Source organism: Protopterus annectens, chromosome 3.part1 (genome assembly GCF_019279795.1).
Source record: "Protopterus annectens isolate FY-2018-M chromosome 3.part1, PAN1.0, whole genome shotgun sequence".
NCBI lineage: Eukaryota > Metazoa > Chordata > Ceratodontiformes > Protopteridae > Protopterus > Protopterus annectens.
The window spans coordinates 50,627,060-50,650,659 of record NC_056732.1 but is presented as its reverse complement, the minus strand read 5'-3'; the positions used below and the strand labels follow the sequence as shown (position 1 = coordinate 50,650,659).

Below are 23,600 nucleotides of genomic sequence, written 5' to 3'. Positions count from 1 at the left end.
GAAAGCCAACACATTCTGGCTAGGCTTATAAATGCCTTCAGGCAGATAGCCTAGTTACCTACCTGTGAACCTATGTATTTTTCAATTTAAGTTCAAAAAATTGTAACTCATTACATGTCTTTTTCTTGAAATCATTCTTTAGCACCGCTATTACTGAACATTTAAAATTGTTTGCCAAAATTAATAAAAATATCTTTATATATTATTTGCCATTCTTGTTGCTTATGTTGCTACTCTGCTCTGAAATGTCTCTCCGCAGGAAATTCTCCATTTTTTTCCACATAAAATGAGATGCACCAGTACTCCACTAAATAAGCAACAAACTTCATTGAACAAATAAAGTAATACTTAATTTCATATTTTCTCCCATTATTATGATGATTTAAAGAAAATGCTTTGTTTGCAGTAAAATCACATGAGGCACAGTTGCTACATGTAGCTGAACCACACCTTTGAACCAAAAGAAACTGTTTCTTCAGAATTGCATCCTTAATGGTCACCGCTTCGTTCCAAGAACAAAGCACTCGTGCTTAGATTGATGATCCTGGTAGGTCGATGTTATAACACATCGAAGAACACTGTTTAAAAGATAATGAAGAGCTGTCAGTATTACTGTTTGGCTAAAGCAGTAGGCTGAGCAATCTAACTGACTGACTGCTACGTTGGTAGGGTACCCTGTAGATGGGGAGAGGGTTTGGGGACTTTGGAGGATTAGAGCTAATCACACTACCTTTTACACAGCTAGCTGGCAGTTGTAACTTATACTTGAACGTAGATTTTAACTAACTTATTTATGGTAGAGTGTTAATGGAATGTGAAGCGTAGGAATGAAATAATTATCAGAACTAAAAGAACTGTGATGTTAATCTTTGGTAACGCTGCATTATAATAATTTGTCTCCACAGAAAAATATGTGAGTTGAGGCACCAGAGACTAATGTAAACCACCAAACAGAAGTACTGTTGATGCTTTTCGATTTAAAATTGTATGTATGTAATTTCAGTTTGAAGTGTTTGTTCAGAAATGTTATTAGTGAACATGATGTTTTTCCCCCACAAACACTGTATTAACAAACTACTAATTAACCCTAAGAAAATCAGTGTTATGTTTTTGCCAGCCAAGAAATTACCCACTGTCCATCTTTTTCTCTCTTAACAGAACTTAAAAGGAGCATAATGCCTAATGTCACTGAACAGAGGTACCTAGGCACAATACTCGATTCTACCCTTTCCTTTTCCACACATACAGATTTTGTAAGTAATAAATCTGTGCTCAGTTAAAACTATGTTGCACAATCAGTCACCTTCTTTCACCCACTGGCTTTTGTAGGGCCATTGCTAGAAATATTTTAATACTCAAACTGGAATATGACTTTCCTTTTCTTGTTATGCATTCAGCCTATAATATTTACATAATGCAGACTGCTAAGAATAAACTCTGCAAATTCATTATGTAGCAGACCCACGATACACCATTGCAATTGGCTTTCAGTGCCTCTTAGGGCCACTTTTCTTTAAAGTAATTTCTTTTGCAAGGTTTTAAAACACAGTCACTGCTCTCTCTAAAAGTGAAATTACCATTACAAGACAACCAGGTACACAGGACAACAATTTCTAATTATTGTGGAGGTTAGATGTGAGAAGCAAATGACAGAACTGGTCCAACTGCTGACTCCGTTAGTAGGAGTAAATGTAAAATCAGTATGACAAGCGTGAAATACATGGCTCATTTTCTAACATCTGTGGTTTGAATCCTGATTTAGAAAGGTCTGAGCTATTTTGCAAATGCCAAGCCTAGAAAGCAAACCAGCATTACAGAGGTTTTTAGAAATCTTGGTGGTATCTTGCAAAGTTTGTATGTAATACCTATTGGTTAGCTTCTCATAAAGCAGATGGGGAAAGATGCAACCGGGAGCTAGAGCTTAACATTAAAGTGCCCAGGTTATGGCAGAATAGAGTTCATAGTATGTCACTTGCTCACCTGATTCTTATAAAAATGTAAGTTGTTCATAATTAGGACCGTTTTGTAATTCATTCATTTCAGTCATTTTCAAATTATCTGTTTTCTCCTATCCCTGGCCTCTGGCAAATGAAGTCTGCCCTGGTGCTCAGTGAGATCAAGACAAATTGATCTCAAATGGAATGCCAGAATACCACAGGATACACACACACACACACACACACACACACACACACATACACACACATACATACACACACATACACACACACACACACATACACACACACATACACATACACACACGCACATACATACATACACATACATACACACATACACACACAAATACACACACACACACACACACACACACAAAATGAAGATTCAGTGCAAAAGGCACCCCGGCCATTAATTTAACTGGAGAGACACATGCTGTAAGGCAGACACTAATCTCTTTTCCATTGTTTACACGTGGAGGTGCAAAAGGCATCCCAGCCATTAATTTAACTGGAGAGCCACATGCTGTAAGGCAGCGATACTAATCCCTTTTCCATTGTTTACATGTGGAGGTGTAAAAGACATCTCTGCCATTAATTTAACTGGAGAGCCACATGCTGTAAGGCAGTGATACTAATCCCTTTTCCATTGTTTACACGTGGAGGTGCAAAAGGCATCCCCGCCATTAATTTAACTGGAGAGCCAAATGCTGTAAGGCAGTGATACTAATCCCTTTTCCATTGTTTACACGTGGAGGTGCAAAAGGCATCCCTGCTGTTAATTTAACTGGAGAGCCACATGCTGCAAGGCAGTGATACTAATCCCTTTTCCACTGTTTACACGTGGAAGTTGAATCTAAATAATTAATTGGTTGTCTGGCAGAGCTCATGTGGTTCGAGTGCAAGGTATCATTTCTGAAAGCAAAACCGTTACCAGTGGTGTACCACAGGGGTCAATTTTGGTCCCTCTCCTCTTTGGCATGTATTTCTCAGACTTTTAGACCACCATTTCTGGCCTATGGTTAACTAAGTTTGACATAAAAAAAATTGGGTGGTGTTATTCATTCTTCAACTGACTCCAGTGTGGCTTAGATCATGTTAATTGTTGCAAGGACAGCGGCTTCAAATTAAATGTAAAAAAATGTAGCATAATCCATTTTTGTAAACAAAGCATTTTCACTTACTGTATAGGAGATGTAAACTCAATTCAGATACTGTTGTAAGGGATCTGGATATTCTTGTTGATAATTCATTATCATTTGACCATCATGTCTCCACTGTAGTTCAGAAAGGCTTTTATCTGGCCTATTTAATTTCCAAAGGCATTTCAACTAGATCCAAAGAAGTCTTAATTCCCCTTTAATCATATTTTACCAAACCCATTATTTAATATAATATACCTTTTGGCATGTATTTATTTATTTAAACATATCACACAACTGGAGAGACCTGAGAGATTCATAACTAAAAAGGTCAGTAGCCGCAAAAATCTTAGTTATCAAGAGAGACTGGCAGCTGTACACAGTGTCTTACAGACTCCTCCTTGGGTATCTATGCCTAGCCTTTTGTGCCATGAAAGTTCCAATCCTATTTGATCTCCTATTCATTTGCAGAACTAATGTTACAAGAAATACTGAGTTAAAAGAACTAAACCTTCATCAGCAAATAAATAATTTATTTTATTTATTTATTTTATTTTACATTTGTTAACTGGTATAGTCCGACTGGATGCATGTCCATTTTCAGCGGAGGCCCGGGGAGAAAAGCTCCAAGGGTAAGCAGATACAGCATTACATAATACCAGCATTACATATTACAAACAGACTATTTACAGAGATTACATAAGTAAGCAAGTTAAACAAGTTCCACAGGTTACAGTTAATCCTGAGCGCAAGTCAGGATTAAATTAAATTACACAGTAAACTGGTTAACAGATTTTTGCACATTCTATTGAGAGTTAGCCAGGCATGATACATTGACATAGCCAGTTAAGTGACAAATGTTGTTTGAGTCTAGTTTTAAATTGACCTAAGGTGGAAAGTAAGGTAATATCAGCTGGAAGATAGTTCCAGGATCTACTTACAGAGTTTGCAAAGAGAGAATCACCTGCTGTGTTCTTAATTTTGCTAGTCTGAATTAGTTTGTTAGAGGATTGAAGCGGTCTAGGATTGTTATAGGGGGTGGTAATATTTTTAAGTGCAGGAGTATTGTCCGGATTATAGAGGTTTTTATAGGCTATAATCAGTTGGTTATACTTGATTAGGCTGGGTAGTTCAAGCCACCCAAGCTGATTTAGATTGATGCAATGATGTGTCCTAAAAGGCAGCCCAGTGGCAAACCTGGCAATGTGGTTATAGCAAATTCAGAGTTTAAGGACAGTCTTGTTTAAATTCGAGAGTAGAGGGGATGCATACAGAAGGGTTGAAAGAAGATGAGAGCGAGCTATGGCAATTTTAGCTGGAGGGGTTAGGAAGGCTTTTATTCTGTAAAGTGACCCTAGTTTTTTATTGATGGTTTTGATAGTTTGGTTAACATGTAGGTCAAATTTTAGATTATTGTCTATGATGGCACCTAATAGTTTTGTAGAGGGGTCAGGGGAGATTATTGTGCCATCATTTGATTTTATGGTAAAGGTGAAAGCGATAGACCTACGTGTTGGTGAAAAATAACAGCATTTTAGTTTTTTTGGGATTTAGGATCAGACAATGTTCAGAAAGCCAGTTTTCTGTTGTATTAAAGGTGGTCTGGGTAGCTGACCATAACTCTACTGGAGATGTGGCTGAGCAAATCAGAGAAGAGTCATCAGCATATTGGATACAGCTGACTTTTGGGATGACAGTATAAAGGTCGTTAATGAAGATGGAGAACAGCAAGGGCCCTAGTATAGAGCCTTGTGGTACTCCAAGGGTGTTAGGTAGACTGTTAGAGAGTTTGTTCTGCCAGAGGACAGCCTGCTGTCGACCATTCAGGTAGGATTGAAACCATTGAAGGGCTCCAGTATCTAGGCAGAATGTTTGCAGGGTGTGGATTAAAAGTTGGTGATCAACCATATTGAATGCCTAAGATACAATGGCTTGATAGTTTCATATCCCAGCGTATCCCTCACCTCTGAAACAAGCTTCCACTACATGTCAAGCAGAGTAGCAACATTTGTCACCCATAAGGTAAACCTAGATAACTGAATGGATACAGAATAGCAACCTTTGTCACCCATAAGGTAAACCTAGATAACTGAATGGATACAGAGTAGCAACCTTTGTCACCTATAAGGTAAACCTAGATAACTGAATGGATACAGAGTAGCAACCTTTGTCACCCATAAGGTAAACCTAGATAGCTGAATGGATACAGAGTAGCAACCTTTGTCACCCGTAAGGTAAACCTAGATAACTGAATGGGCAGCCTCAAACTCTCTCCCATTCTATGTTGTCTTGCTCTCCTTGAGGCTAGAGGAACATTTTTGAAAAGAGTGTTTGACTAGGCTTGAAATGGTCTGCAGACCTAGTACTTGCTTATACCTAAGTAAATCACTGTGAGGTTTGCCTGCTTTATAAACTATGGCTTTTTCAGTTTAGGATATTAATTCTGTTTTTTTTTTTTTTTTTTTTTTTGTTATTTTACAAGGAGGAAAAGGAGCTTGGAGAAGAAAGGGCAGCTGAACTTGCACGCTTGACTGGACTTTTCATTCTCCGAAGGACGCAGATGACTATCAGCAGTTACTTGCCTCCCAAACTGGAATACATTGTCTTCTGTCGTCCAACAGCTGTGCAGCTGACACTCTATCGAAAACTGCTTGCTTCCGGTGTTGTGAGGTCCTGCCTGCTTGGACGACTAGAGAACAGTCCACACCTTGTGTGCATCGGTGCACTAAAGAAACTTTCAAATCACCCTTTACTGCTTTTTAATGCTATCAAGGTAAAGTGCATTCATGTGAAATGAGTCTTGCAAACAGTCGGACACCCTGATACTTAGAGTATAAAGTGGTAGAGTAGAAGTATTAGATACAAGCTTCATGAGTAACATTTACTCTAAGATGCTAAACAACGTAACATTCTTGGACTAATCTTCATTCTGTCCTCCATGTCTTGTGGCAGTTATTTTAATGGATAGATCAAGTAACTTCATGTGGCCTCATTAAGTGGTTTCTACTCTTTATTATATTCTGATTTGTTAACCTAGAAAAGTCTTACTTATTTTTTAACAATACCAGCATGGGGGATAGTGTCAAAAGCTGAGGTCAAATTGAGATAAGCAGTGTGCACTAAGTGATCACTATCTTACAGCCTCTGTAACCTTTTCATAGAAGCATACTAGGTTCACGAGACGGGACTTGCCCTTCACAAACCAAACGGATTGGGGTCTAGATCACTTAAGTTGTCTGTGTCTGCATAAATGAGTTCTGCTTTGATATGTTCCATGCCTTTGCATATAAGACTGGTCAAAGAAATGATATGCATATACCCTCAAGTGCTATACTTTATGCAGTTGTTTGGCCTAGTTCCTTCTGAATTTGATTGTTTTCATGAAGTTAGATCCAGGAATATATACATTATGTATATTTGGTCTAAGAATGAGAGGCTATTATTGACCCTTTGGCATGATTTGTAATGCCAGTTGACTAAGAGGTGTGAGCATGAGACTCACTGGCAGTGGGTTATGACACTTGACAAACAAGGGAATAGACAGGCACATGTCAGAAACATGATATTTTTTAACCATTGTTGAATTTAGGTTTATCAAAATGTGATATTCTGACAAGTATTATGCCTAATATTAAAATGGCAGTTAGCATTAAGTTGGCATGCATTTATATCCCACCAAAAGCTGCTATTATGAAACTTAAAAATTTGGGAGAAATAATCAGCTTTCAGCAGGGAATATTATTTTCGGGTGGGAACTGGAACTTGATTTGCAGTAGTGGATGTATTAGGTGGACTTATAAAGGAAAATATAACAAAAGAAGGTAGTTTTTTGAAGAAATACATAAGAATATTTTATGTGGTAGATTTGAATTCAGTAACAGGAAATCAGACAAAATTTACATATATTCCACAAGGTACAATAAATGAGTGGTTTGAATAGAATATATATTTCATAGGAGCGTGTGTAGTTAACTGAAAGCTTTGACACACTTCCAATGATTATTTCAGATGATACACTAATAAAATTAACATAACAATTTAGAGTAATAAAGTAAAACGACTTGCTTGTTAAAGTCCCTTAATACTTTTATATACAAGTCGTGCTTATTTTTATCCACTGGAGAAGAAGTTGTGGGTAGCAATTAATAAAGAGCTGAAGAAATTTATTTGGAAGGGGAAGATTTAAGTGGGTTGAGTTGATCCCTCCCATTGAACAAGGTGGTTGGCATTACCTGATCTGAATGGATACTTTAGAGCAATGCAGTTAAAATTTATATGCATAATGCAAGCAGAAAGCTATGAATCAAAATGTAAAGGAATGATGAAACGGGGATGTTTTAGAAATAAGGAGAGGGCAGAATTTTTAGATGCAGATCCTTAAAGAGAATAACAACTACCATACAGAATATTATATTCATAAACAGCTCTTCCAACACAGGAATGGAGAAAGGAGAATTTTCTTTTTAAATTTTTCCAAGTCTTTTGAGTTTCTAATACCATGATGGGAATGGACTCCATTCCTAACTCAAACTATGATTAAAGTTCATGAAATTAGTATTGTTTCAATGTTTAATGTTAGCCAGAAGTGCTCTTCACAGCACCCACAATATGCCTAGTATTGACTGCTACAATTCATATGGAGTTACATGTGTTGGTAACACATCTAAGCATGATTGTAAATTCTTTTTATAAGACCCATTGCTCCTACTACTATTGGAACTGTCTGCGTATCCTTCTGCAAATCTTGTTTTTATGACTTTGTGCTTCTCTGTACATAAGACACTGTAGTCAGTGGGTGTAGCAATTTCAATGATCAGTGCTACTTTTGTCTCCTTTTCATGAACTACTATATCTGTTTTTCCCGTATCTGTTTTATGAACTGTTTGGTAATGGGTGGTCACATGTAATATAAACTTCATCATAATGCTTTGTGGCTCATGTTTCCAGTGCTTCTCAACTTCTTCAATATTATAATGTTTGCACAATCCCCAGTGCAACAGTCATGCCACATTATTATACCTTTCAGTATACATTCCTTCTGCCATTAGTGTATCACAACCAGCAACAAGCTGTGCAACTGTTTCCAGTTCTGTTTTGCAAAACCTACAATTGTCTGTTTCTCCCAGATGTTTGATGGACTTTGTAAACCAACGTGTGCGTAGTCCACTATCTTGGGCTGTCAGTATTAACCAATAGGGATAACTGCATGCAAGTGTGTATTAGATAGGCAAGATGAGGCTGGAATTTACTGGAGAAAATTTGTGAAGGAACCAAGGTACTCGGGAGCATGTAAGTAGAGAGTGAAAGGTAACAGAGTGGGATGAGGCCAAGCAGAAGTTTGGACTACAGGTTTAGAGACTGCCTTCCCTACCAGGAATTAATATCAGAGCATAGGCAAAGAGAAGGGAATAGGGGACTGCTAAGTGAAAGACCAGATCTGGTAGAGTTTTTCGTTGAGTCTAGAACAGAAGCGTTAAAAAAATGACAATTGGTGTGGCATATTAAATATTGCATGCTAACTGTAACAATAGAGGAGGAGAGTTTAGAAAACACTAGGAAGAAAAACTGAAAAGGAAACTTTGCAAAAGAACAATAGAAGGACATCTGTATGGCTCCCAAGTATGCAACAATGCCTGGAAGGTTTTTGATTTTTGCGTGGTAGTGTTTGCACTGGTATTTTTATACATCAAGCAGACGTCAGGGAATTTTTTCTCCGGTGGATAGCAAATGTTGGAGGTTTGATGGAAAAGAAAGAGGTAGCTGAGAACATGTTTTCTGGAAGTGTAATAAACTGACAGATTTTTAAAATTACCTACAGAGTACCCTGTCAAAAATGTTGTGGGAGCAAATGGCAGTAGCTAAAAAAAATGATTCTTTTGAGCTTGGACACAGAATCTGAACTGCCTAGACATATAAATACCTCACTAAGTTTAATGCTATTGGCTGCCAAAAAAAAAGAACTCTACACTAACTGTAATAAAAGTACTTAATGTGTAAAGGTGATAAAAAGAAGTGGAGGCGGGATCTTTAGAAAGGGGAAAGCGCAAATTACATGGAAATAAATTCAGTTTGTGGGAACAATACATGCAAAATAATATACAGGAGGAAGAGTTAGGTTTAAGGGAAGGCAGGACTTGAGCGAATATTTAACGCTGGAGTGAATAATTGTTAAAGAAAACATATATGTAATGTATAATGCACAAACAATGTTAATATATGTTTGATTTTCTCTTAGTGTATGTTTACCTGTGTCTTAAGTGATAATTTATAAAGGTATTTAAAAACAACATTGGAATGGCAGCTTTGTAGATTACTTCAGGATTAAAAATTATGTTTTTATTTATCTGACTTACCATGAGCATGGATGCTTAGTAACTGTTTAATCTGAGCAAAGTAAGGGAAAGGTTATTACATAGTATTATGACTGGGATGAATTAGATTCTTCATATGGTACCTATTCCATCTTATACTGATTGTCACTGTTGAAGTGACACTCCGACCCCATATGCAAAAATTGGGAAAAGGACTGATATATGTATAAATGACAAGATTCTGACAGTAGGATTATTTTTATAAGACCTGACATTTAAAAGGTACATCTTGGTGTATGTAGAGCAACAAGGTTTGGTATTTGACAAATACTTGTGTGATGTTTGTATCCATTCATTATGCTAAAGAAGGATGAAGACATTCTTAAGTTAGAACTCCCCTCCCCACTTAGAATATGTAAGTTAGTTTGATAAATTTCCCTTTCAGATTTCTAATTTATTACTTTATATGAATATATGATGTGTGGATTTGTCTGTCCTGAAGATTAACAGACAAGCTAATTCTGATAATGCTAAATGTCCTCAAATTTATTTATTTATTTTACATTTGTTGACCGGGCTAGTCTAGCTGGATATATGTCCATTTTCAGTAAAGGCCCAGGGAGAAAAGCTCCACAGCAGATAGATACAGCTTAATATACATGTGTAAATACAGACATAAAGGGATATTAAAAAAATACATTTAGTTATACATGGTATGAAAAGTCATACGAGTCTAGCTTATTTACATTACATAACAAAAAGAGAGCCATGAGAGAATGACTTACAAATTAGGTACATAGAATAGAAGGAAGAAGACAAAAGGACATTGTTGACAACAGTGCTTAAATGTAGAAAAAAGGTTAGTTATGATATAAGTAGATTCAGCCAGCATTAGTACATGGACACAGCCATTGCGAGTTAAGGAAGATTTTTAGATGCTTTTTGAAAAGAGGGGTAGATGAAAGGGATGTGAGATTACTAGGAAGCTTATTCCAATGGATTCCAATAGTGTTAGTAAACAGAGAATCACCTGATTTGTTATTGGATTTTAGGGTAGCGGCTAGTAATTCAAATGTGCGACTGAATGTACTGCATAAGAATATTCTTGTGGTCAGAGCCATAGCTGGCTCATCTAGCTTCCAGTGCCCCCCCCCCCAATCTTAAGTTAAAGAGTTAAAAAAAAGGTTTGCTACCCTAGTCTGGTGCTCCAAGCCAGGGAGAGTTCACACCTCCACCTAGTTTGGACTCCAAGTCAGGTACATTAGCTCTATAGTTGAAGAGTAAAAAAAAAAAGGGTCCATTTGGGGGGGGGGGCTTTTTCTTTTTTGGGGCAGGGGGCTGTAGTAAATTGCTTGTTATAGCTTACCATGCATGAAGTGCTGAAGTGGATTTTTGTTTTGGAATTCAGAAATGAATTCAGGAGCTGCACATGTTCATTATTTCCACTGCTTCAGTAGCCTTTAGGGTATATGGCCTGCACAACAACCATACAAGTTTCAAAAGCTCTGGCTCCCGCCCACACTTGTTCTCTGATTGCTGATTGGTCAGCTCTGAGCAGGGGAAATCAACAGTCAGAGCAGGAAATCTTAAATTCTTCCTGCCTTGTAAAGAAGCAGCTCAGAGGCTTTACAAGAGCAGCAGCCAGCCTTCAACTCCTTTCTGACAGATAGGTCCCGTTTGGGAACACTTCCTCGCAGAATTTTTAACTATTATATTTTTGAAGATATATTTTTTTTAAAAAGTGCTGTTTACTTTTATGTTACTTTAGCATCTCTCTCCCTATAAGAAGTGTGTTATTTCTTAAATATTGAAAGTTTCCTGTCTGGGACCACTAGTTTTAGTTTTGGCTATTTTGGAGGCGTATTCAGTGGCAAAATATACTGCTTATATAAACTTCTTAATTTTATTTATTTATTTCATTTTGGTGACCGGGGGGTCCACTGTGCTCGAGAGCCCATTTTCAGTGGAGGCCCGGGGAGAAAAGCTCCAACATTACATAGTAAAAACATTAGATATTGGAAAAAAGTTGCAGTTCATGATACAGATACATAAGCTAAGCAGAATACAATTGATCTAGAGGGTATAGAAAAAAAGAGAGACAAACAGGAAAATTGGTAAGGCTTTAACATTACATATTAGACATTGAGTTTGTGGATTAAGTAACTATTCAAAATTCAGACCTGAACTGGTACATTGTTAAAGTTACACTTTACACAGTAAGCATTAAGCATTCAGATAAAGTACCCCTCAGGACGCAGATACATAAGTTAATCAAGTTATAGTAGCAGTTGAGGGTGCAGACACTTCTGAGAACAGAGACATGAAGTGGTGCAAATACTTTGTAGAATAGAGACATGAGCTAGTACATTAATAATTTAACAGATAGGTCATATGTTGCAAGGAAAAAATGCCAGAGTTTATATAGAAAATGTGTCTTGTTTGGGTGCCAGAGCAGGTACAAATGAAGGGAGAGGAGAACCGGGAATGAAAGCTAAATAATATGTATGAAATGTGCAAGAAATAATGCTGAAGAGAGAGTCATTTCTAGAGGTTTTAAGTAGTAGGCAAAGGGGAAGTAGGGAAAATATGATTTAAAGTGAGAAGAGAAGGCGGCTAGGTGGGTAAAGTGCAAAGGCTAGGTGGGTAAAGTGCAATTGCACTTCCATTTAGAGAAGAAGTACGAATGGAGATGTGATTTGAAGTTGTTCTTGTTTTCAATAGTTCGTAGAGAAGGAGGGCGAGAGTTCCATTTTTTGGCTAGGGAGAAGGACAGGAGGTGCCGTCCAGCAGGGCGGGTTGGTTTGTAGACAGTGAGAAGGTTTAGGTGGGAAGATCTAAGTGGCCTATTAGGAATGTAAGGTTGTAGGAAGTTGGAAAGAGTAGGGCATATGGTAGGGTTAAAGAATAGCTTATGGACAGTAGTAAGTTGGAGGTAGTCCGGATGGTTGGGAAGTTCTAGCCAGTTAAGCTTCTTAATTTTTTTAGATAAAAGTTCTGTGTGGGAAGTGTTTTTGTTGGGCTGGACAACTATGAGTAATGAGGTGTTTGTGTTCATAAGTTCATAGGTAGGTACTAGGCTATTGACCCTAGGGCCTATATAAGCCTAGCCAAAAAGGTATCCTGGCTTTCACCACCCAAGAAAATTATTTTCCTGTGGCCCTATCAAGCAGAGCACCAGAGGTGATCCCCGGGGTGAATTTCCTATTTCCCATCCAATCATCAAAATTTTTCTTGAGTGCTAATGAGGAGCTTTGTTTGATATAGATAGGTAGTTTGTTCCAGAGTATTGGAAGTCTCTGGGACAGGAATCTATCCCTCCAGCATATTTTGTTTATTGTGGTGACAAGGTTTAGGTCCCTAGAGCATGTAGCTCGGCGGGATTGGGATTTCTTTAAGTGGAACATGTCCAACAACTCTGGGTTTGACATAGCTTTGTATGTTAGGCAGAGATCGCCTCTGAGTAGGCGATATGCAACGGAGTAAAGCTGGAGTTTTCTGAGACGGCCTGCATAGGGCAACTGTTTGAGTTCAGTAATCTTCTTTTTGAGGTATTTCTGCGGCCTTTCCAGTTGTTGTAGATGTCTTGTGAGGTACATACCAAAAGGGGCGTTGTACTCTATAATGGGTCTAATGAGTGACGAGTAGAGGGGAACAATGATCTCTTTTTTTTTTCTGGATGAGAAACCTTTTATGATGAGGTTTGCCACGTAGAAGGATTTCTTGACTACTGTGGCAATGTGATTATCAAAGGAAAGACTACTGTCTACCTGTGTCCCAAGGTCTCTTATCACACTTTCGGTGTTAAGTAGACTACAACCTATGTGGTAGCTCATGGGTACAGAGTTTTTACCAAAGGGGATGACAATGCACTTTTTGGCATTGAGCTTGAGGCCATGGCTTTGACACCAGGCATCTGTCTCAGTGAGACTCTTTTGTAGGATGGCCACATCGTTAGGAGTTTTGATTATGGCTTCCAGTTTGCTGTCATCTGCGAACTTCGTTAGCCAAAGACCTTCTGTGTTAGCCTGTACTTCAGAAAAGTAGATACCAAACAGGAGAGGACCCAGGACTGAACACTGTGGTACACCACTTGTCACTAGTCTGAAGTCGAATTTGGAGTCTTCTGCTTTCACAGTGTGGATTCTGTCAATGAGCCAGTTGGCAACCCATCATGTGACATATAGGGATTTATACCTAGTTTAGTGAGTTTATCTATACTTCCAGAGTGGGGGATGGTGTCAGTAGCCTTGGCAAGATCTAGCTAGGCTATGTGAACCACTTTACCCTCGTCTAAGGCTTTAGTGACTGCTTCAAAGAAGTCTGTCAGGTTTAGGAGGCATGATCTGCCTTTTACAAAGTCAAACTGGGTGGGGTCCACAGTTTGGAGATTACCAGTGTCTTTATTTATATGTTCCATGATACGTTCCATGGCCTTGCAGACTAGGCTTGTTAGGCTAATGGGGTAGTAGTTCCTGGGGTCCTGGTGGCTCCCCCTTTGTGGAGTGGGATAACAGTCGCTGTGCGCCATTCAGTGGGCACAAAGCCTGAGGTGAGGCTATGATTAAACATGGTGCTTAAGTGGGGTGCCAGTTCAGTCTGTAGTTCGTGTAGAACGCCGCCTGAGATGTTGTCAGGTCCCATGGATGCTGTGTTCTTGGCTTTGGAGAGTGTTTTTTTTTTTTTTTTTTTTTTTTTTTTTACCTGTGCAGCCGTGATTACAGTAACTTTGCATTCTTCTGGTATGGAGATGGGCCCTTTAGGGGGCAAGAGAGGGGTAAAGTTAGCACTGAACCTATCTGCCAGGATGTTGGCAATATTAGTTGGATGTTCATCGTGTTTCACTGTTTTAGTCCTAACCAATGGGTTATCCGGCTCCCGGTAGCCCTCGATCGGCCAGAATACCAAAGGTAAGTAAATATGACATCGGCTGTCGTCGGTTGTAAAGGATGTCCAATACAAAAGGAGGCAGCCGACGTCACTTCCTCAGTCTTCCTTGCCGCGGAGCCTGAAGCAGAAGCATGTCTTCCACGAGTGCCGGTCGGCAGTTTACCTTTTTTTGGTTTCCAACTACAAAGTTGAAGTCAACCATAGCTAAGTACCCTGTTGGGGATCCTCTTTCCTTACCTTAACGAATGTCAGAAAAGGTTAATAATTGTCTTACCTGTGGAAAGCAGATTCCCCACAGAGATTTTTATTCCTATTGTATTATTTGTTTAGGCCTTGATCACGACATTCCTAATTATGATGTCTGTGCTTCCTTTAATCCGCGTACTGTTCCTCGTCGAGCTAAACTTTTAGCTAAACATTTTGGAGTTTGGCCCAAGTTTGTCGGTATGGCGTCCACTAGTCTTCAGGCTTCGGATATCTCCAAGAAGCGTAAGGATAAAGGACCATGACAGGCTTCAGAGGGTCAAGTCCTCGGATGATGTTAAGTTGGTTGTCAGTCATGTGGTAGCCAGTGAGGCGCCTTTGCAGACCCTGCAGCCTGCAGATTTTCAACTGCAGGCCTCGGTTGAGACCATTTCAGAGTCACCCAGGCCTCCGGCTTCCATTTTCTCTTCTGACCTTTCACCTGTCGCCTGTTCAGCTGGATCCGAAGCCACTAAGCTGACTCCAGTGTCCGAGGCCTCCGTTCTTCATTCAGACAGCAAGCTCATACTGACAACCTCTGCTGCAACTTCAGCGGTTGCCAGGCCTCCCGAGTCCTTCAGACATGCAGATAAATCGTCCAGTCATAAGCCTGTGAAAAAGCAAGCTCCAGTTTCTTCTCGTTCCCCTCAGTCCCAAATGGTTAAAATGGCTAATGACCTTTTGACTCTTATTAGGGGTTCACAGCCTCCTCCTTCTAAAAGGGGTAGGGATGCTTCTGAGGCTTTGTCTTTTTCTGGTTCTGATACTTCTAGCATTTCTGCTGATGAAGAGGAAGTTTCTCAGGTTTTTTCTCCTTTTGAGGATTCAGATGCATAGAAGTCCATCCCTTCTGCTTCTCCTCCAGAGGATTTCTCTTTTGGTGATACTTTGAATACTCTCAGGGAGCATTTTAAATGGGAAAGTCAGGATTATCCCCAATCTAAGAAAAGGATTAGGGAGTTTTTGGATTTGCCTCAGCATAAGCCTCTGGCTATTCCCCCAGTGTTGGAAGTGGTGGTTGATGTTTTTTTGGAAAATTCCTTGACTCCAAATTCGGTTCCTCCTGCTCCCAGGAAACCTGACAGGTACTATAGAGTCCCTGATTCTCATTTGTTTCTTTTCAGGAATCCGTTGGCTGATCCAGAGGTTATTTCTCAAGGCCCTAAAGGACTTAAGGCCACTATTACCAAAAATCCTGTTCCTTCTGACAGGGAATCTAGGAACCTAGATAGGTGGGTTAAAAAAGTTTATATCTCTGCCACTCTTGCTATTAGGTCTACTAATTGTCTTTTTCATATGCTGAAGTACCAGCAACACACCTTGGAAGCTATTAAGTCTAGGATAGCAAGTGTGCCTCTCTTGGCAGAGAGTATGGATATGCAAGATTTGCTGAATTCTGACAGTCTTGTTAATAAACATTCATTACATTCTGGTTTTGACATTATAGAAGCCTCCTGCAGTGCTACAGCTACTGGATCTGTTATTAGAAGGAAAGCTTGGCTCAGGGAACAGCCCCTACCAGAGCCTGTCAAGGCTAAGCTTTTAGCTGTACCTTTACATAAGGACAGTCTTTTTGGCAACAAAGCAGAGGAAGTGCTCAAGAAGATGGAGGATAAGGCCAAGTCTATGCAAACAGTTAAGGACTTTCTGCAAGTTCAACCTCCTCGCTTTAACAAGAATTACCCTTCTAAGAGTTGGACATTTCCTGATACCAGCAGACAAACCGTTCTAGGACTAGAGGTTACAAATCTTCTAGGGGGCAGGTGGCTACACCTCAAAGGTCTAAGCGTTAGCAGGCTTCCACTTCCAAGGCGGGAAGTTCTAAGCCTGCATCTCAATCTAAACATTCTCAATGACTTTATCCAACTTCTGCCTGTTCTTGCCTGCCCGGAGAGTCCTTTAGAGGGAAGGTTGGCTTTTTTTGCAAATGTCTGGGCCACTGTCACGGATGACAAATGGGTACTCAGAACTGTATCCCTAGGACACAAGTTTTCTTTCCACACCTTTCCAGTACCCAAAGGATTCCTGGACGCTCCTCCAAACCAAAGGGCAGAAGTAGAAAAACAAATTTTGTCTCTGTTACATCTGGGAGCAATATAATCCGTTCCTACTCAGCAGGTAGGACAGGGTTTCTATTCCAGACTTTTCCTGGTTCCAAAAAAAGAAGGCACCTGGCGTCCTATCCTAGCTCTATCTATCCTGAACTCTTTCTTGGTAATTCCAAAGTTCAGAATGCTCACTCTGCATCAGTTGCTGCCAGTGTTAGAAAAGGATTCCTGGCTGGTAACTTTGGATCTCAAAGAAGCTTATCTGCACATCCCTATCAGGGAAAGTTGCAGGCAATTCCTTCATTTCATGGTGGGCAAGAAACATTATCAATTCTCTGCACTGCCCTTTGGCTAATCTACTGCTCCCAGAGTTTTCACAAAGTGCCTTGCTCCAGTCATTGCTTTTTGCAGACAGAAGAAAAAAATTCTGATTTATCCGTACTTGGACGACTGTCTAATTCAAGCAAATTTTCAGGAACAGCTGTTAAAAGATCTAGAATTTGTAAAGACTCTTCTCTCTTCCCTGGGTTACACTCTCAACGAGGAAAAATCAAAAATGGTGCCATCCAAGGAGATAACATTCCTAGGAGCGAGTCTGAACACAGCCACCCAGATGATATATCTCACCCAGGAGAAGCAGGCAACTCTTTCAGTTTACTTCAAGGACTTGGCAAGCCTGTCCTAGCTCACTGCAAAGAAATACCTGCAAGCACTGGGATACATGGCCTCTTGCATTCTCATGATTCCATATGCAAGACTGCATATGAGGAAATTGCAATGGTACCTCAAGAACATTTGGTGGCAACACACACAGGAACTGGATATGATAATTCCTCTACTTCCATGTCTGCAGACAGAGTTTCTATGGTGGGCGCCAGCCTGTCTACAAAACAAGGTCATGCCTTTTCGCCCACCCCCTGCCACTCAAGTTCTTACCACAGACGCATTGGACTACACCTGGGGAGCTCACCTGGATGGCAGATGCATACAGGGACGTTGGAATGCCTAGCAGATGCACCTGCACATAAATCTAAAGGAGTTGATAGCAGTTCAGCAGGCCTTACTAGCTTTCAAGCATCTTCTTTCTCCAGGAACCCTGCTCTTCAGAACAGACAACACCACAGTCATGTGGTACATCAACAAGCAGGGAGGGACTCATTCTTACCCCCTGTGCAGACAGAGCATGCATCTCTGGTCCATAGCAGCATCCGTGGGCCTGCTTCTCCTAGCTCAGTTTCTTCCAGGAAGGCTCAATGTTTTGGCAGACTAGTTGCGCAGACAGACCCTGGATCCTCACGAGTGGCAGCTGAACGTCTTTTACAGCATCATTCAACATTGGGGCACACCTCAGGTGGATCTTTTCTCCTCCCCGGACAACCATCTTCTACCTCTTTTTTTGCACCAGACAGCATCACAGCAGAGCCTGGAAAGTGGATGCTGTGCCCTTCCCTTGGATACTGCTGTCAGTTTATGTCTTCCCTCCTCTTCCTCTTTTCCCAGAGTATTACTGAAGATCAGGGAAGAACGACCAAGGACTATTCTCATAGCTCCGGACTGGCCCAGGCAGCATTTGTGTCAGCTGCTTCGCAGTCTCTCCCAATTTCCTCCTTGGCATCTTCCTCTGAAGCCAGATCTTTTGGTTCAGGAAGGGGGGCACATTCTACATCCTCATCTTCAGTCTCTCCATTTGACAGCATGGCTCATTGTATGACTCCATCCTTTTCTTCTTCCCTTTCCCAGCAGGTGGTTGAAGTGCTGCGGGAGGCCAGGAGGCCTAGCACTAGGAAGTCCTATGCTGGCAAATGAGAAAGATTCTCTCATTGGATGCAGGCTAGAGGGTAGTCTTCTTCTCAACCTACCCTTCCTCTGATCCTGGAAAACCTGGCTGATTTGCTTCAGGGTGGTCTTTCTTTTTCCTCTATCAAGATCCATGCTTCAGCCATTTCAGCTCATTGTTCTTTTGAGCAACCCATTTTCTCTCATCCCCTGATGAAAGTGTTTCTCAGAGGTGCTTGCAACTTTAAACCTCCCAGAAGGGCGCCTACTCCAGCCTGGGATCTTAATTTTGCTCTAGGGAAACACACACGTCCTCCTTTTGAGCCAGCTGCCACTGCAGATTTAAAGCTTCTCTCTTGGAAGACTGCCTTCCACTTGGCTATAACTTCAGCAAGGAGGGTTTCGGAGCTGCAAGCTTTGATGGCTGTGGGGCCTTTTCTTATTTTCCATGCAGATAGGGTCTCTCTGAGAACCAGCCCCTCCTTTATGCCTAAGGTGGTTTCTAGCCTGACTCTTAATCAGTCCATACACCTTCCTACCTTCTTTTCTAATCCTCGAAATAGAGGTGAAAGGATCCTACATTTTCATGATGTGCACAGACAGCTCAGGTTTTACCTGGACAGGACTAAAGACCTTTGGAAATCAGAGCAGTTATTGGTCAGTTTTGGCCCTGGAGCCCAGGGCAAGGCTATTTCTAAGCAAACCATTTCCAAATGGATTGCACATTGTATTACTTTTTTGTTATTCCTTTCATGGCAAGGTTCCGCTTCGAGGTTAGGACCCACTCAACTAGAGCAGCTTCCTCTTCTGCAGCCTTTTTAAGGGGTGTCCCTACTAAAGACATTTTGCAGGCTGTGCCACATGGTCTTCTGTTCACACTTTCACGAAGCATTATAATTTGCCTTTGTTTTCTAGAGTCAGTGCAGGGCTTGCCACTGCTGTTCTACAAGGCATTATCTCCAATCCTTGATTCTCTTGGTTTCTCCTCCCTTTTCTCTGGGCTTTGGTAATCAACCCATTGGTTAGGACTACAACAGTGAAACGCAATGAACATAGTACAGTTGCGTACACTTAACATAAATGTAGATGTTAGAGTGTATTCACTGTTGCAGTCCTGGTTTCCCCTCCCTCCTTCCCCCTTTTTGGTTCTCTCCTATTCTCTTTTCCTAAGGTACAGGCTAAATTTGGTATTATTTTCCAAAAGTGACGTTGGCTGCCTCCTTTTGTATCGGACGTCCTGACGTCCTTTACAGCCGACGACAGCCGATGTCATATTTACTTACCTTTGGTATTCTGGCCGATCAAGGGCTACCAGGAGCCGGATAACCCATTGGTTAGGACTGCAACAGTGAATATACTCGAACATTTACAATTATGGTAAGTGTACACAACTGTACTTTCTGTATATTTACTGCCATTGTGCTGTAACTCAGAGCAGATCTGAGTGTTGCCATTGAGATTCTTGACATGCTATAGAATGTTTTGTGGTTGTCTTTAGAATCAGTGGCGATTTTGTTTTCATAACTAGCTTTGGAGGATTTTATGAGGGATCTCAGCTTCTTACTGAGGCTGACCAGGGAGTTCCTCCAATCATGGGATTTTACTCTTTTTTGCAGCAGTTTCTTTCTTCTGTTGTAGAGTTTGTTTATGGCAGGGGATCACCAGATTGGCTTTCTTTTTTTGGAGGATAGCATCTTGATTCTGTTAGAGATTGCACGATCCATGCACTTGTGTAAGTGCTTATAAAGTGCATTTGTGTAGGATTCAACAGTCGTTCCTCTATTGTCCATCAGCATGGTTGTCGTGAAGTTTGCCACTTCTGTCTTAGGAAGTGTGAAGTTGGCTTTGGAGTCATTTTTACAGTGGTTTCCCTAATGGGGGGTGGAGGCGGGATGTGGATGTCTAGGGTAATTAGCTTCTGGTCGGATCTGACCAACGAGGAATTGACCTCTGGTGTGGAACACCGGTTGCCCATGTTGGTAATGACCAGCTCTAAGATATTGCTGCCCCTGGTGAGGGTGTGGATAAGTTGATCCAAGGCATTAGAATTTTTGAATTCCAGAAAACGTTTAGCACAAGAGTTGGTACATGAGTAGTTTTCCCAGTTAATGGTGGGGTAGTTGAAATCGCCCATTATTAGGGTGTTAGGTTGTATCCTAATATTTTCCAGTGTATCAAGAAATGAGGAGTGGGAATCCTGGGGCATGGTGGGGGATCTGTAGCAAGCTACAATTTGGATTGCGGTCTTGCTCAGAGTTAGTTGCACTTGGATAATCTTGGATGCATTATGCTGAGCAACTAGCCTGGAGGTGTGGATATCCTTAATGAATATGGACACGCCTCCACCTTTAGTGTTTTTGTCCAGGTTAGGTGGCCGAAAGGTGTGGTATGAATTATAGCCTGGTAATGCAGGGATGCTCTCTAGAGCCTTGAACCAGGTCTCTGTCACTGCACAGATGTCGATTCTCTCCATTTTAAGGAGTGCCTCGAGTGAGTGCATTTTGAGGTTTAGACTTCTAGCATTGAGTAGCATTACCCTCAGATTTTGCTTGCTTGTACCTGTTACAGTGGTGAATTTGTCATTTGAACCTTGCCTGAAAAAGGCATTATAGTGGTGTCAAGAGCCTTAGCCAGTATCCGGAATCCCAAGGGCGACAGGTGCAGTCCATCTCTGGCAAAGCATCGTGGTTAGTCGATCATGTCATCCCAGATAGACAGATACTGGATCCCCTTAGAATGACACCAGAAGCTTAGCCAGTTGTTGAAGTCAATCATTTTGTCCATGTACTGTGGTATCAGTCTGGGTGATGGCAGGATGCTACTCAGGGCTAGGGTCATACCTTCCTGGGCTACAAGATCGGCCAGCTCCTCCATGTCTCTTTTCATGTAGTCCAGTGACGTACGTCTCAGGTCATTGACACCAACATGGACAATGGCAGAGTCATATTTGTACTTGTGGAGTGACCTGAGTGAGTGCATTATGTGGCGGATCCTGGCACCTGACAAGCAGCTGACAGTACCTTTCTCCTTGTTTAGCATGGTGAGTGGAACGTCAGTGTGCCTGACTATAGAGTCACCTGTGACTCGGGTGTTGCATACGTTGTTATGCCTTATGGGCTGTGGTTAAGTGGCACACTGGGTTTGTGGGCTGTGTGTCATTTTTGTTGGGGATGGAGGTTGCTTGCATTTCTGCTTTGGAGGTCTCTGTTGCTTGAGCAGAATTTTATTGAGAGCCTCCTCGAATGTAGGTTTGCGTTTTGTGTTTGTGTGTGTGTTTTGGTGGTGTAGCTTTTGAGGGACTATGTGATGCGTGTGGTGTGGTGCAAGTGTTTACCTTCTCCTCTTGACTCTCTAGTCCAGTCTTGGGTGAAGAGAGCCTTGCTTCCAGTTTGGCTACATAAGTACATCTCTCACAGGTTGTAGTGTTGGGTTAGCTTATTCTAGTATAGGCTGGGACAGGGCCCAAATCTTAGATGCTGAGAAAACGTGGGCCTCACAACCTCCTTTGGAAGAATTTTCTTTTTCCTCAAATTATAGCCAGGATGAATGAGATGTTTGTATGGGAACAAATGGATAATGCCCTTGAACTGGAGAGATATTATGTCATGTTACAAGTGAATAATCCTCATTTTCTGCCTGTTCCTCCACTAATGCCAGCCTTGGAGGACATATATAATGCTGCCTGTAACAACCCTGATTCACCGCCTTCAGTCCCCAGAAAGCAGCTGAGCATATTCTCAGAGTAACGAGCTTTTATTTTCTCACCATAGGTCTGCCCTGCCGCTGTTTCAACATCTTTGCAGTAGGGAACAGGCTTCTGGTGTCCTCCAACCCCCCTCCCCTGTGGACAAGGAATAGAAGATATTGGACAGAGAAATTTCTGTTCTTTCACATCAGCATATATAATTCTTAACTATCAGACCCATATGTGGAAGCTTGTGCTTTTGTGTACAAACAGTTTGAGAGAACTAGCTAACACTCTTCCCCCTGAAAGTAGTGCCTTTTTCAGTTCTGTTGTTTCCAGCACGTCAAATATCTAAACATGATTATGCAGACACTGTCTCAAGGACCTCCTCTTCTGTTTTGAGGAGGTATGCTAACGTACATAACCAAAAGTTTGCTGATGAAGTAAAGACTGAAGTTTTAAATTCAGCTTTAGATAAGAAAGTTTTATTTGGCCCATCTGCTACTGAGGTTCTCAAACAATTTGTTGAGGGAGGGAAATTAATTCAGGGAGTTTCCAGTATTACCACCCCCATACAAATCTCCCAAATCCACTTTCACATCTAAAAAACAAAACAAACAGTCCCTACCTTCTTGATCCAAAGTAAAATAAAAAGATACTCTTCATCTGTAGAATAACCAAACCAAAATGTATTCCCTGTCTCTCAGTCTATCCCAGCAACTGGCTCTTTACATTCCCCTTTGGCAACAGATTTTAACAGACTCATGGGTGTTAAAGGTAGTTCAGGAGGGATATGTTTGGCACTGGATACTTGAGTATCTTCTTAAGGGTGTTCTTCCACACCCTTCAAAGCAAACAGATTTTTTTTTTCCTTAGGTTCTTCAGCACTTACTTTCACCCTAGGAACCATGCAACCAGTAACATTAGGTCAAAGGAGCAAACGCTTCTATTCCAGAATGTTTCTGGTACCAAAGAAAAAGTCTTCTTAAAGACCAGTTCAACATTTTTCATTTCTAAATCTGTATGTGAACATTCTGAAATTCAGGTTGTTGATCCTTCAGAAAATGTTCTCTCTCATTCCCCACAGAAGCTTTATGGTAGCATTTGCTGTAAAAGCTACATACTATCCCATTCCCATAACCAAAGACTTCAGGAAATGTCACAGGTATTCTGTATCACATCATCAGTTCTCTGCATTACCCTTTGGGTGACTTACAGCTCTAAGGGTGTTTATGAAGTGTGTAGCTGCAGTCATAGCTCATTATAGACTAAATGGCTTTCACATATGTCCCTATTTAGATGATTTACTCATCTTTGTAGAGTCTTTCCACAGATGTTAAGAGTCATTACAATAGTTTTTTTGGCTTCTGGCCAGTCTGGGATTCCATATGAACGTTCCTGATTTGTCGCACAGGATTGTCTTTTTGGGATGTCTTGTACACACCCTTAAGCAAAAAACTTTTTTGACACAGGAGACGGTGAATTTATATCTGGAAACCTTCTTGAGTTTCTCTACTCATTCTCCAAATTTCCATAGTCAGCCAGAGAAT

General features: G+C 40.8%; 1 protein-coding gene across 4 annotated transcripts in view; it reads left to right on the top strand.

Annotated features, from left to right (window-relative positions):
• RAD54B (RAD54 homolog B) overlaps positions 1 to 23,600 on the top strand; it is a 1,676,581-nt gene that overhangs the window by 1,372,591 nt on the left and 280,390 nt on the right. For all 4 annotated transcript variants that reach the window (XM_044066559.1, XM_044066560.1, XM_044066556.1 and 1 more), the window contains exon 10: positions 5,583 to 5,873. In XM_044066559.1, the coding sequence (XP_043922494.1) occupies positions 5,583 to 5,873 (291 nt within the window). The remainder of the gene's footprint in view (positions 1 to 5,582; positions 5,874 to 23,600) is intronic.